This window comes from Scyliorhinus canicula, chromosome 10, assembly GCF_902713615.1.
Source record: "Scyliorhinus canicula chromosome 10, sScyCan1.1, whole genome shotgun sequence".
NCBI classification, from domain to species: domain Eukaryota; kingdom Metazoa; phylum Chordata; class Chondrichthyes; order Carcharhiniformes; family Scyliorhinidae; genus Scyliorhinus; species Scyliorhinus canicula.
Window position 1 is genome coordinate 81,813,198 of NC_052155.1, and position 15,775 is coordinate 81,828,972.

The 15,775-nt window shown below is 43.0% G+C and overlaps 1 protein-coding gene across 8 annotated transcripts in view; it reads left to right on the forward strand.

The window, feature by feature from the left end:
* Window positions 1–15,775, forward strand: part of LOC119972479 (protein EFR3 homolog A-like) — a 209,342-nt gene that overhangs the window by 104,104 nt on the left and 89,463 nt on the right. For all 8 annotated transcript variants that reach the window (XM_038809233.1, XM_038809236.1, XM_038809237.1 and 5 more), the window contains one exon: window positions 13,003–13,081. In XM_038809233.1, the coding sequence (XP_038665161.1) occupies window positions 13,003–13,081 (79 nt within the window). The remainder of the gene's footprint in view (window positions 1–13,002; window positions 13,082–15,775) is intronic.

Genomic DNA, 15,775 nt, shown 5'->3' on the forward strand with positions numbered 1-15,775 from the left:
TACCTGGATGTTGCCTGGTATGGAGGGAAAATCTTATGAGGAAAGCCTGATGGACTTGAGGTTGTTTTCGTTAGAGAGAAGAAGGTTAAGAGGTGACTTAATAGAGGCATACAAAATGATCAGAGGGTTAGATAGGGTGGACAGTGAGAGCCTTCTCCCGTGGATGGAGGTGGCTAGCACGAGGGGACATAGCCATAAATTGAGGGGTAATAGATATAGGACAGAGGTAGGTTTTTTACGCAAAGAGTGGTGAGGCCGTGGAATGCCCTACCTGCAACAGTAGTGAACTCGCCAACATTGAGGGCATTTAAAAGTTTATTGGATAAGCATATGGATGATAATGGCATAGTGTAGGTTAGATGGCCTTTAGTTTTTGACTTCCCAGGTCGGTGCAACATCGTGGACCGAAGGGCCTGTACTGCGCTGTATCGTTCTATGTTCTATAATATTGTAGCACATGAATAAACAATATCGCTGCCATAAAACTATTTGATTGTCAGAAGTTGTTTCCGGTATTATCATCTGTTGAAATAAACATTTAAGAAACTCTAAATTCTCTGCATCCCCCTTGCCATTTTCAGCATTTTCATTTTAATTTCTGAATTTTAATGGTGCTTATGTCTTCCTAATCTAAGTCTCTCATTAAAAAAGCCTGATATTTAATGTTGTGATTTTATTTTAGTTTTTCCCTTGCTACTCCATCCTCCCCAAATTTAAAACTAAGTAGCAGCATTGTTGAGACTTGTTGGAGATCTGCGCAAGAGTAAATATGAACTTGACTAATCGACAAGTAATGACCTGTTCTCAGACTCGGCCATTCTGTAACCAGGCACTGGGCAAATGTTTTAGCCAGCCGGCCGTATCTGGGTATGGAAATTGTATCAGGTGTTGGTCATTAACGCTCCGGAAATGAAAAGTTATAATATAGATACATTTTGATACACCTAAACATGAAACCTTTATTATAATTATCCCATCAAAATGGTGCATTGCATGGAATAACAAATCAAAAGTACCCTCTTTTTTTTCCCACAACCTCCTGGCTCAGTGAGCAACACAGTAAGTCACCCTCTTCACAATGGCATCAAAGTCTGGTGTCATTTTTCTTCACTCCACAGATGCTACCTGACCCGCTGAGCGCTTCAACAGTCTGTTCTTATTTCAGATTTGCAGCATTTTGCTTTGTCTTGCAAATATAACTTGCTCTGATCTACAATATGGTGTTGAAGTCAGGGGCTGGTTTAGCACAGAGCTAAAGAGCTGGCTTTTAAAGCAGACCAAGGCAGGCCAGCAGCATGGTTCGGTTCCCGTTCCAGCCTCCCCGAACAGGCACCAGAATGTGGCAACCAGGAACTTGTCACAGTAACTTCTTTTGAAGCCTAACTTGTGACATTTTCATTTTTTCATTTTCGAAAGAACCACCAAGTGAAAAACAGTAAAGAAAATGTGGAGAGCCCAAAAAGCATCTCAAAAGCACCCATCACAACCTTTATTTTAAATTTAGAGTACCCAATTAATTTTTTCCAGTTAAGGGGCAATTTAGCGTGATCAATCCACCTACCCAGCGCATCTTTTGGGTTGTGGGGCGAAACCCACGCAAAGACGGGGAGAATGTGCAAACTCGACACAGACATGACCCAGAGCCAGGATCGAACCTGAGACCTTGGTGCTGTGAGGCAGCAAGGCTAACCACTGCGCCACCGTGCTGCCCAACACTCATCACAACCTGTGGGAAGTACAGTGATCTGTATCCTCACTCTCCCTCTCATTCCTAGTGTTGGGATTTAATAGCTTCACTGCAAGTTTAAAAAGGTGTGATACGAAGTTAATCTGTAATCTGTTCCCCATGTGTTCGTGCACACTTGTAGTTTTTAATTTTCACAAGGAAACCCTAATTTAAAACCACACACTCTTCACTTTCTATTGCATTCATTATCCACTTTCTTCTAAAATCCAATTAGCTGCATTGGAACAAAAGGTATTTTCTCAACTCCTATTTTCAGAAGTATACGAAAACTAATCACTGGGATGCTAATCTCAAAATATTAAAGAGAGATTACTTACAGAGACCTTCAGCCATGCATACTGCAAAAAGCAATATTTATGCTTCAATATTTCAATCCCTTGTCTACCAGCAGTATTGTAGATAAAGTTTTTGCTAGGTCTACAGATCTGCTATCCTCTGGTTCCTTTGCCAATTACTGTAAACTGTGTCTCTGGTTACCAACCCTTTTACCACTAAAAACAGTTTCTCCTGTTTCCCTAATTCCCTTCATGATTTTGAACATCTCTATCAATTCTATCCTTTTTCTGCTCTAAGGTGAACAACCCCAATGTTTCTCATCTCTCCACTCAACTGAAGTTCTACATCCCGTACCAAAAGAAATGTGGCCGTAGGAATTTATAATGTAAAAAGTCGACAGGATCTGAACGCAGATGCAAGATTTTTTTAACAAATTAGAAATATAGAAATAGTCCTGTGGGTGAAGGCACCCTTCAGTGTGCTATTATGTCAGTGCAGATCTGAAGGTCACAGGATCAAATCCTGGACTCCAGCATCCATGGAGCCAAACGTGGCAAGAATCACCCCCTTCAGTGAGAGAATGGGAAGACAATAATCTTTAGCACAGTGGTTAGCACTGTTGCTTCGCAACACCAGGGTCCTAGATTCGAATCCTGCTTGGGTCACTGTCTGCGGAGTCTGCACGTTCTCCCTGTGTTTGCATTGGTTTCCTCTGGCTGCTCCGGTTTCCTTCCACAAGTCCCGAAAGACGTGCTTGTTAGGTGAATTGGACACTCTGAATTCTCCCTCTGTACACGGACAGGCGCCGGTGTGTGGCGACTAGGGGATTTTCACAGTAACTTCATTGCAGTTAATGTAAGCCTACTTGTGACAAGAATAAAGATTATGATTATTATTAATAAGTAGGCTTGCATTAACACTGCAATTAAGTTACTGTGAAAATTCCCAAGTCGCCACACCCCAGCGCCTGTTTGTGTACACTTGAGTTCAGAATGTCCAATTCACCTAGCAAGCACGTCAGTTGGAATTGATTTGACTTTTTTTCATAAAGTATTGAAACCCAAGTGCAAAATAAAACTAGAAAGCATATCAAAACTGCAGTTATCTAATAAACAATCGTAAATGCACATTGATCTTGTACTCCATGTCCGCTTGTCTGTTTAACATCGCAGCTGCACCCCCTGAGACTCTGCCTGCAGCCTCCCGTTATTGACCAAGTCCAACCTACCTGGAAGTACTTCCACTGATCTTGACGTACTTCCCTTTAATCTCTCCACGATTTTACTTTCACAGTCCCTGAAGTCGAATGGGCAGGTGCACCGGCACACGTTGTGTGCTTTCCCTGCTGCAGCTCACTCCATGGCTGCCACCAGAAGTCCCTGGAAATCTAAGCAGACACCCACTGGTTCTCCCTTGTCTAACATTGCTGTTAGATCCTCTCAGAATTCTAAAAGATTTGTCAGACATGACCTCCCCTTGAAGAAGCCGTGCTGATTCAAGTCCTATTTTATCATGCACTTCCAGGTACTCCGCAATCTCATCGTTAATAATGGACTCTAAAATCGTACCAATGACCGAAGTCAGGCTAACCACCCTATAATTTCCTGTCTCCTGCCTGTTAACATTAACCATTTTCCAGTCCTCTGGGACCTTCCCTGCCTACAGGATTCCTGAAAGATCACCTCCAATGCCTTCACTATCTCCTCAGCTATCTCCTTTCGAAGCCTGGGGTGTAGTCCATCCAGTCCAGGTGATTTATCCGACTCCGACCTTTCACTTTCCTCAGAGCCTTCTCCTTAGTTATGGCCACTACACTCACCTCTGCCCCCTGATTCTCCTGAAGTTCTGGTATCCCACCAGTGTCTTCCACTGTGAAGACTGATGCAAAGTAACTATTCAGTTCTTCTGGCATTTCTTCGTTTACTATTGCTACTTCTCCAGTCTCATTTTCCAGTGGTCCAATGTCTATTCTTGCCTCTTACCTTTTTATATATTGAAATAAAATCTTCCTATCTTCTTTTATATTCCTAGCTAGCTTGCAGTCATATTTCATCTTCTCCCCCCGCCCCTCCCCGCCAAACCCTATTACTTTTTTCATTGTCCTCTGCTCGCTTTTAAAGGCTTCCCAATTCTCTGGCTTCGCACTAATCCTTGTATACTTTTTCTTTTGCTTTTATGCTGTCCCTGACTTCCATTGTCAGCCATGGATGCCTCCCCTTAGCATGTTTCCTTTCCCTTGGGATGAATTTCTGTTGTCCTTCAAAATGTTGATGAATTGCATCTTCCGGGCCCCAGGCCAAGATGTTAGTTTGTAATGCCTAGTGGATTTTGGACCCCCAGATGGATTGTCAGGAAGATCTACTTATCCTGACTAATTTACCAATGCCTTTTGAGGCTTCAGAACTTGGAAATTCTTAATGTAAGGGGTTTCTGCTGCTTCTCACAGACTGCAGTGACTTCATTTGCGGTGGGTATTGGTTCCATCCCTACAAGATAATCTGGAAGCTTTTAATGCAAAACCTGGTCTCTATTATATTGGTCCCGCACTAGATTGTGGCATTTCGCAGACTTGTGCTGAAATTGTGACAGGAATGTTCTGGAATAACCATTTGTTTTGTTTGGGCCTTTGTGTTTTTTTTAAATTGTATTTATAGTTGCAGTTCATTTATCCACTGGTGACATGTCCTACATAAGAGCAAAGTTTTTTTAGTGGCCTTGTTTAATGATCCAGCTGCTTAACTATAAAAGGGTCACATTTTCTTTTCAACTTCATTTCATTAGCTGATTGAAAAGTAACAGCCAATTAAAAAGGAACAATGAGCAAACGCATGACATTTAAATTGTTAAAGTCTGAGCAGATTATTCAAGATGCAGGACAAGGTTGACTGGAATTGGTGCTTTAATCTGCAAAATGTTTGTTCATGTTGCGTCAAAGGTAAAACTAGATGAAAGAGCTGTATTAGTATGTTCTGCATAGCCTAATACAGCGCTAGCACTGCTATGAAGTGCTAATTTCTTTTTTAAAACCTGAAATGCTTGTAATGAAGCAATATCCAATATTATGCTGTATAAAGCTGACACCTTTTCATAGTTAAATTTGTGAAAATATGTGTTTCATGTTTTATTCAGTTTCTAGCTAATCTTGAATTGTAAAATTACTTAAAATGTTTATAGTTTGTGCAGATTTTATTAATGCTGAGATAAACAAGGCAACTACAAAAATATATAAGCTCTGAAATTTGGTTCTGCAGTACCAACGTACACACCTCTGATGCAAGTGTGTTAACATGCACATGGAGCATGTGCTAAAGTATGCAGAGTGGGAAGATTGAGAAGTTATTCAATGTGTAACACTGAGTTGATGCCAACACTGCCATTTTGGAACTTGATGTTCCAGTAAGCAGTGTCTCTTCGGAACGCACAATTCAACGCATGTTTAACAGCAGGAAGTAACCTCCCTATAGGTGCTGTTTAATCTATTTTCTATTTAACTATTTTCAGATCTATTTGCCAATTCATTACTATTAGTTCTTGTTGCAATTGTAAAAGTGTTTAATTTCCAGAGCTGCTTAATGTCACTCAAGTCAACAGGAAGTGGTGTGGGTCATCCTGGTGTGGGAAATATTTGTTCTGACTTTAAGGATTCTACACAGATCACTTGCTTCCAGGAGTGGGTACAGTTGGTTGCATTCCTCCTTGGACTACAGCCTGACAGGGGAATGAGCAGCAGTAACACAGAACTGGACAAGCTGCTAGAAGTGGGAGGAGTATGAAAAGGACACCCAGCTGAGGGCCTTGTATGCCCAGAGGTTTAGGAGGCAATTCCCATACCTCCATAGAATACCTGCAGTGCAGAAGGAGGCCAATTGGCCATCGAGTCTGCACTGACCTTCCAAAAGTTCATTCTACTCGGGTCTACACCCCTGCACATCCCTGAAAACTTGAGGGGCAATTTAGCATGGAAATACGTTGTCTGGGATTGGGAGACAGAGGTTGGAGATTGTGGAGGAAAGATCTCCAGAGGTGATGAGGCCAGTGACAGTTCTAGAAACAATGGCTTAATGTCCAGTGTTGAGTCCTGGTGCAAGGGGAGGTGGGAAGAAATGCCTGAGAATTGGTGCTCGGCGTCTGCAAGGTCGATGCACCAGACAACAAAGCACCACCCTTGTCAGCAGGTTTGATAAAGTCAGGGTTGGACCTGAGAGAATGGAGTGCAGTAAATTCAGAATGAGCGCGATTACAGTGGTTGAGGGGAGCAGACAAGTTGAGGTATCTGATGTCACAACAGTTCTCATTCAAAAGATCAAGAGCAGGTGTTGCTCGTTCTGGGTGAGTGTGCTTAACACTCACTTTGGCTCTGTTTCTCGTTCTAAGCTCTGGAGTCGCCAGGTGCCGTTAAGACACCACCACAAGCTTCAAGGTGAAGTTCAAAGCAATAAAACCGTACACCAATTAGTAAGTCCAAACAACTAGAGTTTATTATAGTACAATTATAATAACTACCCATGCACACGCTAAAGGATTAAACTTACTCCTACCGCTAAACAACTAATACTTATCTCGAAGGAACGGCGAGGTCAGGGAACAAGGCCTCTTGCTCTGCTCTGGTCTGCAGACTTCGGATTGTTATCAATTGCCAAGGATGTCAGGAGTGCCTATTTCTGGTAGCGGTCGTCGTTAGGCACGCACTTGTTGGTGGCTGCTGCTTGACGGCTGGAGTAGAAGACAGGAGCCCGGAGACAGGAGACTGAACCATGTGTGGGACCTTTCTTTTATAGGTCCCAAGGGGTCCGCGCCCCTTTGGGTGGACTCCCTTACCTACTTGGAATCGATTGGGTCTCTTCCCAATCGATATGTTTGAACCCCCCAATCATAGGGCAGTTCCTTGGTTGCTGGGGCGGTTCTTGGGACCTATTGTTTTGGGCTTCTCTGGCGCCACTGGGTCTGGCCTTCCATAGAATGTATCGATTTGTGCTTAACTTGTGTCCATTGTATCTGGGACTCGCCCGGTATTGCCTCATTAGTATGTTAACGGGTTTTCTTTCACAGTGCTGTCTGGTCTCTGCAGCAGTCAAAACTGGTTTCTGCAGTCGTCCCAATACACAATCGCCTTGCAAGCTGCTTGCTTTCCAACATGTCCATTTTCCCTGCATTCCTTGCAATCTTCCATTTTGTGTTGGGCAGTGGCCACCCCAGGTGGCTTCACTGCAGGTAAGATGTCAAAGGGAGGGCCCAGGTGGAGGGAGAATAGTGGTGATGGGGTCAATTGAGTGGGTGGAGGACTCCTGCCCAAAGAAGTGAGCACAAAGGTGAAGACAGCGGAAGAAGAGTTCAACATTATGCCAAGCTCGAAATTCATTAAGGTGGGGCTTCAGGGTGAGTCCTTTGCTCAGCACAGACTGTTCTGAGTCAAAACGGGGAAGGTCAAAGCGTAAGCTGAATGCACAGCAAGAGCTGGAATTAGAAGAAGGGATGGGGTCAGAGGAAAGTTGTTGGAGCATGCATTATTGCACACATTGTGTCAGGCACCTCCATTACACTAAGGAGGTCGTGATTGATATTTGCCACCTGCTGCTGCAACAACTGTAGCTTCAGATGTGATGGCATTGCCAGTGGTTGTGAAGGAGATTGTAGTCATTAACCTTCTTGCATCAGAATCCTTCTTGACTGAAGCAGGAAATTCTTGCAACATCTTCCAGTTCACCATACATTGTTGCACAAATGAAGTCACTGAGCACCTCTGTGTTCGAAGAAAGCTAAATACTTTTCAGTCCCTCTTGCCAGAGACAATGAAACAGAACAAACACATGGCTTTCTAAGCATTGCCGGCTTCTATTAAAGGCGCGCATGACACATTGCAGGTGCTGCATCTCAGCTGAGATGTACTGCAATAGATAGGGATTCTACTCGATCAACATCCAGCTATGGGTCACCATGCAGTTCTTGTAGGTCACTGTCCAATTTGCTGTCAACTGCTATGTTGCCTTCTGTGACTGTGCTCTGCCAGCTGCATTCAAATGAAACCAGAGTGGCTACTGTGTGATGAGGGTTATCCTTGGATGACATGGTACATGACCCTAGTGCACAATCCACCCTTGGGTCGGAAGCATGACAACAAGCGCCATGCTGCCATAGAAAATGGAAGAGAGCAGATAATTAGGTTATTCTATTATATAATATAGATATTTATATAATATATGCAGAGAGAGAGAATTGGGTTAGTTCTGCCTGGACTGCTCGAACACCCTTTCTGAAGTGCCGCCTTCCTACTGTGGCAATTGCATAGTTTATAAATATTGTTTTTTTCCTCACGTTCCCAATGTTGGGGTTGATGAGGTAATGTTGTTCATATATATAGATTTTCAAACTGTGTTTGATCAAGTACCTCATAACAGAATCTCTAACAAAATTGAACCATGTGTAGATTAAAAACTGGCAAACGGAGAGAAAGCAGAGAATAATGGTGAATTTAATTTTTTAGAATGGCAGTAAGTATTCATTGTTGCCCCTCAGGCATTGGCGTTGGGATTAATACTCCGAGATGTATACAAGTAGCTAGGCCAACAAAGCATAAGTGCCCTAACAGTGTTATTACCTGGCAGTAAGGTGACCACAAGAGGTTGTTTAAAAAAAGGATGTGTTTGCCAATTCAATGTATGTTTTGCGTGGTGTGACTAAAAGGCAGAAGCAGGTTTCCTTGAGTTTTTTTTTAAAGCAAAAAGAGAACAGCATTTATTGTCCTCAACTCAGTCTAATTAAAATTATAATGCTGCAAGTTTCACACATGCACACTCCAAGTTCACACAAATGCAAATAGAATACAGGGTGGGAGGATAGATTAAGCAATATAAAGTCCAATGCAGTTGAAGGGGTGTACAGCTGTTGATGATTGATTATTTGGCTGACATCAGGTTCAACTCAGTTTTTCAGAGTTGGACATCGAGGCAGTGATGATGTTGACAGTAGATTTACCATACTTTCTAGCAGCAGAAGCTGCGAGGTTAATTCTTTACTCTCTGCAAGCGGCACAGGATAGTCAAATAACAGACAGTGCTCAAAACCCGCGGGTTGTACGGAGTGAAAAAGGGAATCCACTCAGGATCATCTTCAGCATCTCGTGCTTTTGCTGGTCCGCAGAGAATATAATTGCTTAAACACACAAAAGGTTCCGGTTTGTCACATGTCTCATTCTCGCTCTTGGTTTGTGGGATTACACTTACCTGGTATGTCACATGGTTTGTCCCTAACCAGTTGAGTATCCAAACAATTGTCATAGTACATAGAAGATAGGAGCAGGAGGAGGCCTTTTGGCCCTTCGAGCCTAATGCTGCTTTCTCCCCATAGGCTTTGATTCCATTCTCCCCAAATGCTATATCTAGCCACCTCTTGAATATATTCAAAGTTTTAGCATCAACTACTTCTTGTGGCAATGAATTCCACAGCCTCACCACTCTTTGTGAAGAAATGTCTCCTTATCTCCGTCCAAAATGGTTTAGCCTGAATCCTGACTGACCCCTGGTTCTGGACACCTATCATTGGTACCACCTTCCTTGTATCTACCCTGTCTAGTCCCCTTAAAATTTTATAAGTCTCTGAGATCCCCACTCATTCTTCTGAACTCAGTGAGAACAATCCCAACCTAGCCAATTTCTCCTCTTCAAAAAAAAACACCAGCAAGCTAGTGAATATTGATTTTCCCTGAATGAATCCATGCTGGCTTTTCTTAATTATCTATAGTTTCCAGAAGTTTCCTTACCACTGAAGTCAAAGTGAATGGTCTGCAGTTGTCGTTTTTCCTGCACCCTTTTTTGAACAAGGGTGTAACATTCTCAATTCTCTAGCACCAACCCTGTATCTAAGGAAGACTGGAAAGTGATGACCAGCGCTTCAGCAGTTTCCACTCTCACCTCCCTCCGTATCCTTGGATGCATCCCATCCTCATAGTTTGTCAATTTGCATATCATCTGCTCCTGGTACTTTCTCAATTTTAAGTAAAAACAGACTTTAACACCACCTCCCTATCAATTGTAAAATCCTCGAGTATGAGAGTTCCCTCCTTTCTCTCAGCATGGGTAGTATTGTTTTCCTTTGTAAAGACAGATGCAAAGTGCTTGTTTAATACTTCTGCTATTTCTCCTGTCTCCACATGCAAGTCTCCTTTTTTATCACTCATTGGCCCTACCATTTATTTTACCACCCTTTTATTATTTACATGCTTACTGAAGATCTTGGGGTTCCCTTTTATGTTAGTTGCTGGTCTCTTTTCATGCTCCCTCCTTCATCTTTTATTTTTAACTTCCTCTCTCTGGACCTTCCATATTCAGCCTGATTCTCCATCGTATTTTCTACTTGACATCTTTCATATGCATACTTCTTCCTTTTCAGCTTCATCTCTGTCTCATTATCAACGATGATCTGAACTTATTTGTCCTACCTTTCTTTATTTTTTAAATTTGAGCACCCAATTCATTTTTTCCAATTAAGGGGCAATTTAGTGGGGACAATCTCCCTACCCTGCACATATTTGGGTTGTGGGGGCGAAACCCACGCAAACACTGGGAGAATGTGCAAACTCCACACGGACAGTGACCCAGAGCCGGGATCAAACCTGGGACCTCAGCGCCGTGAGGCAGCAGGGCTAACCCACTGTGCCACCGTGCTGCCCTTATACTACCATTCCCTTCAAAGGTATACACCTTCACGTTGTTTGCAATTCTATCTCTTTGAAGGTAGCCCATTGTTCAGGTACTATCTTTTCTGCCAACATTTGACTCTAACTCCTCGCCTCTGATGCATTCACATCCCATCCAAGTTGGCTTTCACCCAATTAATTATTCCTGCTATGGATTGCTCCTTGTCCTTTTCCATGGCCAACCTAAACCTTATGATACAATGGCCACTCAATGCCCTTCCACTGTTATTTGATCCACTTGGGCCAACTCATTCCCCAGAGCAAGGTCCAACAGTGGCTGCCCTCTCATTGGACCAGAAATGCATTGCTGCAGAGAATTTCTTGAGCACACTCCAGGAACTCTTCCCCCACTTGCCCCTTTGCTCTATTCTTATGCCAGTCTATATTTGAATAATTGAAATCCCCCATTATAATTACTCTATAATTCTTGCAATTCTCTGTATTGTGTTTGCAAATTTGTTTCTCTACATCTCCTCCACAAGCTGATATTCTATATATTAAACCGATCAATGATATTGCACCTTTTTTCATTCCTTTCTCTCTCTCGGCTGCAGATTTACAACCTTAGATGGATTTGATCAATCCAACTCATCAGTGTTCCGCTCCCGCTTATCTAATATCTTTCCGAATTGAACCATCTCTAAATTCTGCTGCCAGTTAGTGTGCATTCAAAGCGCTAGCTTTTGAATATGTGAGAAAAAGAAGCATCCAGAAGTTTTACTGAATCTGAAGATGGTTGACATTTGATGGCTATGATTAAGGAATTTATTTTCTTCTTCAGTAAGGGCACTGCAGCTATTGAACTTCTCAGTCAATCTGAAATACCAAACAACAGCCATTCATAAAAAATAAACATTTTTAGAGCTTCCAGCTTCAGTCAAAACATTTCACCTTGATTTATGGTTGACTCTTTTACAGCACCGTACAAAATGTGTACAAGGTGATTTATTTTTGGTGTCCGATTTTGAATAATTAACTCCAGCATCAGAAACTAGTATGTTTGGACATAAATGCTTAACTGTTCACAAGTTAGACGCTTGGAGCAGTGTTAATCTATTGCAAAGGAAATGCTTGTGATATTTATTTTTCTCTTTCTGTGTCAAAACGTTATGTCTAGTCATAAAAGCTGAATTTTATATTGTAAACAAAATGTTTGTTCAGCAAATAATCCAAAACTACAATTTTGGTTGAAAACAGAATATAAATATTCGGAACGTCTGAAGTTACCATCCTCGCCTTCTCAACCTTGTCCCTAGCCTGAGATGTGGTGATCCTCCATCAGTCAGCACTCACTCAAAAAGGGAAAGCAGCCCATGTTCATCTGGGACTATGGCGACTTTCATTTTCACTTCACAAGAAAGGATGAAAATAAGCTGGTCATTAGAGTCTACTAGCTTGCTCCCACACAGTGATGAATTCTGATCTTGTAATTTATGCTTATTTACGCTGCATGAGCTGTATTATCCAGAAGGAGTCATCAACAGTATCATGAAGTGACAATAACACACCTTTAAACTTACTGATGTTCAGATTGTTAAAATGTTATAAGAGGTGACTGCTAGAAACTAAAACACAAAATGCATGTAGTTGGGTAAATTAAACAGGAATGATGGATCTTGAAAAGTTGTACACACCTCACCAATCTGTCTTGACATGCTGCATAGTCCCACAACCCCATCCCATCCCAATTTTACACACAAATGAAATGTTTTAGTAATTAAAGAAAAACGTGCATCTGTTTAAGCATTCCTTTTGGAAACATTAAGTAAAAAAAAATCGTTTCAAACGGCACAAATGAAATATTTAAAAAAAACAAATCTTGAGGGATTATTACATCAACCACAAAGCTGCATACAAGGCTGGCTGCTACAGTCTTTCACCAACATTAAGAAAAGGGAAATGATTTTTTTTTAACTATCATTTTAATGAAACCTTGGTGAATTCAGACCACTAACAGCCAGTCGAAATGGTTCCTTAAAAGCATTGAGAGAATATACTTTGCTTTCTTCTTTATTGAATTGATTGTGATATTGGACATGCCGGCACTCAGTCGTCTATTTATTCCCTTCCTTGTTAAAATAGGTTAGCCTGGAGTTATTAAAGGATATAATGTAACAAATATTGTCAGAAATGATCTAAACTAAATGTTAATCTTCCAATTTGTGTTTATTTATGCTGAATGGGCTGCGTTCATGTTATTACCCAGTAGGATTATTGGTTTTGTACTTGACTCAGACATTCATCTTAACTGACTGCTAATTGAGTTTTTTTTTAATTCTATTTGTAGTCATTTAGACAACCATCAGCTCTGGGACCCAAATGCATTTGCTGTTTCCTGCTTCAAAATTACAATGTATTCTATTCAGGTGAGTTTGCATGATTTTCTTTCTGCAAGAAGGAAAATGCCTGCAGCCTTATAGATTCATAGAATCATGGAGTTCCGGACAGTGCAGAAAAGGCCCTTCAGTATATTGAGTCTGCACTGACGATAACTACCCACAATCTCATGCTAATCCCATTTACCACTTGTCCCATATCCTTCAATGCGATGGTGTTTCAAATGGTAATAATAATAATCGCTTATTATCCTGAGGAAGGGGCAGTGCTCCGAAAGCTAGTGATTTGAAACAAACCTGTTTCACTTTAACCTGGTGTTGTAAGACTTCTTATTGTGCTCACGCAGTCCAACACGGCATCTCCACATCTTGGCTATTGTTACAAGTAGGCTTCAATTAAGTTACTGTGAAAAGCCCCTCGTCGCCACATTCCGGCGCCTGTTCGGGGAGGCCGGAACAAGAATTGAACCCGCACTGCTGGCATTATTCTGCATTACAGGCCAGCTGTTTAGCCAACTGTGCTAAATCAGCCTAAGTGCTCATCCAGGTACTTCTTCCACTACCTTTCCAGGCAGTGCATTTCAGATTCTCACCACCCTCTGAGTGAAATGTTTTTTCTCAAATCCCCTTGACATTACATAGAATTTACAGTGCAGAAGGGGGCCATTCGGCCCATCGAGTCTGCACCGGCTCCTGGAAAGAGCACCCTACCCAAGGTTAACACCTCCACCCTATCCCCATAACCCAGTAACCCCACCCAACACTAAGGGCATTTTTGGACACTAAGGGCGATTTATCATGGCCAATCCACCTAACCTGCACATCTTTGGACTGTGGGAGGAAACCGGAGCACCCGGAGGAAACCCACGCACACACGGGGAGGATGTGCAGACTCCGCACAGACAGTGACCCAAGCCGGAATCGAACCTGGGACCCTGGAGCTGTGAAGCGATTGTGCTATCCACAATGCTACCGTGCTGCCCCTCATCCCGAAATTATGCCCCCTTGTGATTGACCCCTCAAACAATGGGAAGAGCTGTCCAAGTCCCTCATAGTCTTATACACCTCAATCATACCCCCCTCAGCCTTCTCTACTCTAAAGAAAACAATCCAAACCTAGCCAGTCTCTCCATATAGCTCAGATGCTCCATCACAAGCAACATCCTGGTGAATCTCCTCTGTACCCCCTCCAGTGCAATCATCTTCCTATATTGAGGTGACCAGAACTGCACATAGTACTCAGCTGGCTGTACAGCTCCAACATAACCTCCTTGGTCTTATATTCTATGCCATGACTAATAAAGGCAAGTGTCCCATATGGCTTCTTAACTACCCTATTCACCTGTTCGTCTGAGCTACCTAGTGTTCTGCCATTTGTTACTTGCTCCCTTGTACTGTTTCCTCATACTTAACAGGGTTAAATACCATTTCCACTGCTCTGCCATCTGACCAAATCATCTATATCTTCCTGTAACCTTTAACCCTCTTATTCACTGTGAACCACCCGACCAATCTTGGTGTGGTCTGCAAACCTACTCATCATTTCCCCCCCAAGTTCTCGTCTATATCATTTATATATGTAATGTGTTGTTTTCTTCTCTATTAAAAGCTTAAGAAGTGAAATGTTTTATTATGATTATCCATCATGATACAAGCGCTTGATTGCATTTTGATTTTAGTTCTATGCTCTATTTTCTGATGAACTGCAAGTAACTGAAGTGGTTTCATTTTTACATTACATATTAAGTACTTTGGAGATGGTAATTTCATATTATACTGTTTAGCTGTTTCGCTATAATCTCAAAGACAGATGTATGTGACGTTTATTTACTTTGGCTAATTTTACTGGATCATGTGCTGAGTGGGAATTTTGCCAGCCAGGAGTGCAAAACCGGAGTTATCATAGAATTCCTGCAGTGCAGAATCAGGCCATTCAATCCATTGAGTTTGCGTTGACCCTTCGAAGAGCACTCCACCCATGTCCACTCCGCTGTCCACCCCACCCTGTCCCCGTAACCCCATAACCTAACCTGAGCATCCCTAGACACTAAGAGACAATTTAACATGGCCAATCCACCTGATACGCACATCTGTGGACTGTGGGAGGAAACCAGAATACCCAGAGGAAACCCACACAGGCACGGGGGGAAGGTACAAACTCCACGCACACAGTGACCCAAGGCTGGAATTGAAAGTGAGTCCCTGTCGCTGTGGCAGCAATGCTACCCACGGGCGAAATTCTCCGCGGACCGTCGTGACGCCGATTTCCGGCGAGCAAAAGTGGTGCAGATGACTCCAGCGTCGGGGCCTTCTTTTAGGCCGCTAATCTCCATTCCCGGAGGGGCCAGCATCGGACCGACGCGGTACGCGTCATTTTAATGCGCTGCAGAAGTGGCGCTTTTGAGAGAGAGAGGATGGGTACCGGCGTGGGGAGAGGAGGAGGAGGAAGGAAGGTGGAGGGGGAGGAGGAGGAAGGAAGGTGGGGGGGGGGGAGGAGGAGGAAGGAAGGTGGGGGGGGGAGGAGGAGGAAGGAAGGTGGGGGGGGGAGGAGGAGGAAGGAAGGTGGGGGGGGGAGGAGGAGGAAGGAAGGTGGGGGGGGGGAGGAGGAGGAAGGAAGGTGGGGGGGGGGAGGAGGAGGAAGGAAGGTGGGGGGGGGAGGAGGAGGAAGGAAGGTGGGGGGGGAGGAGGAGGAAGGAAGGTGGGGGGGAGGAGGAAGGAAGGTGG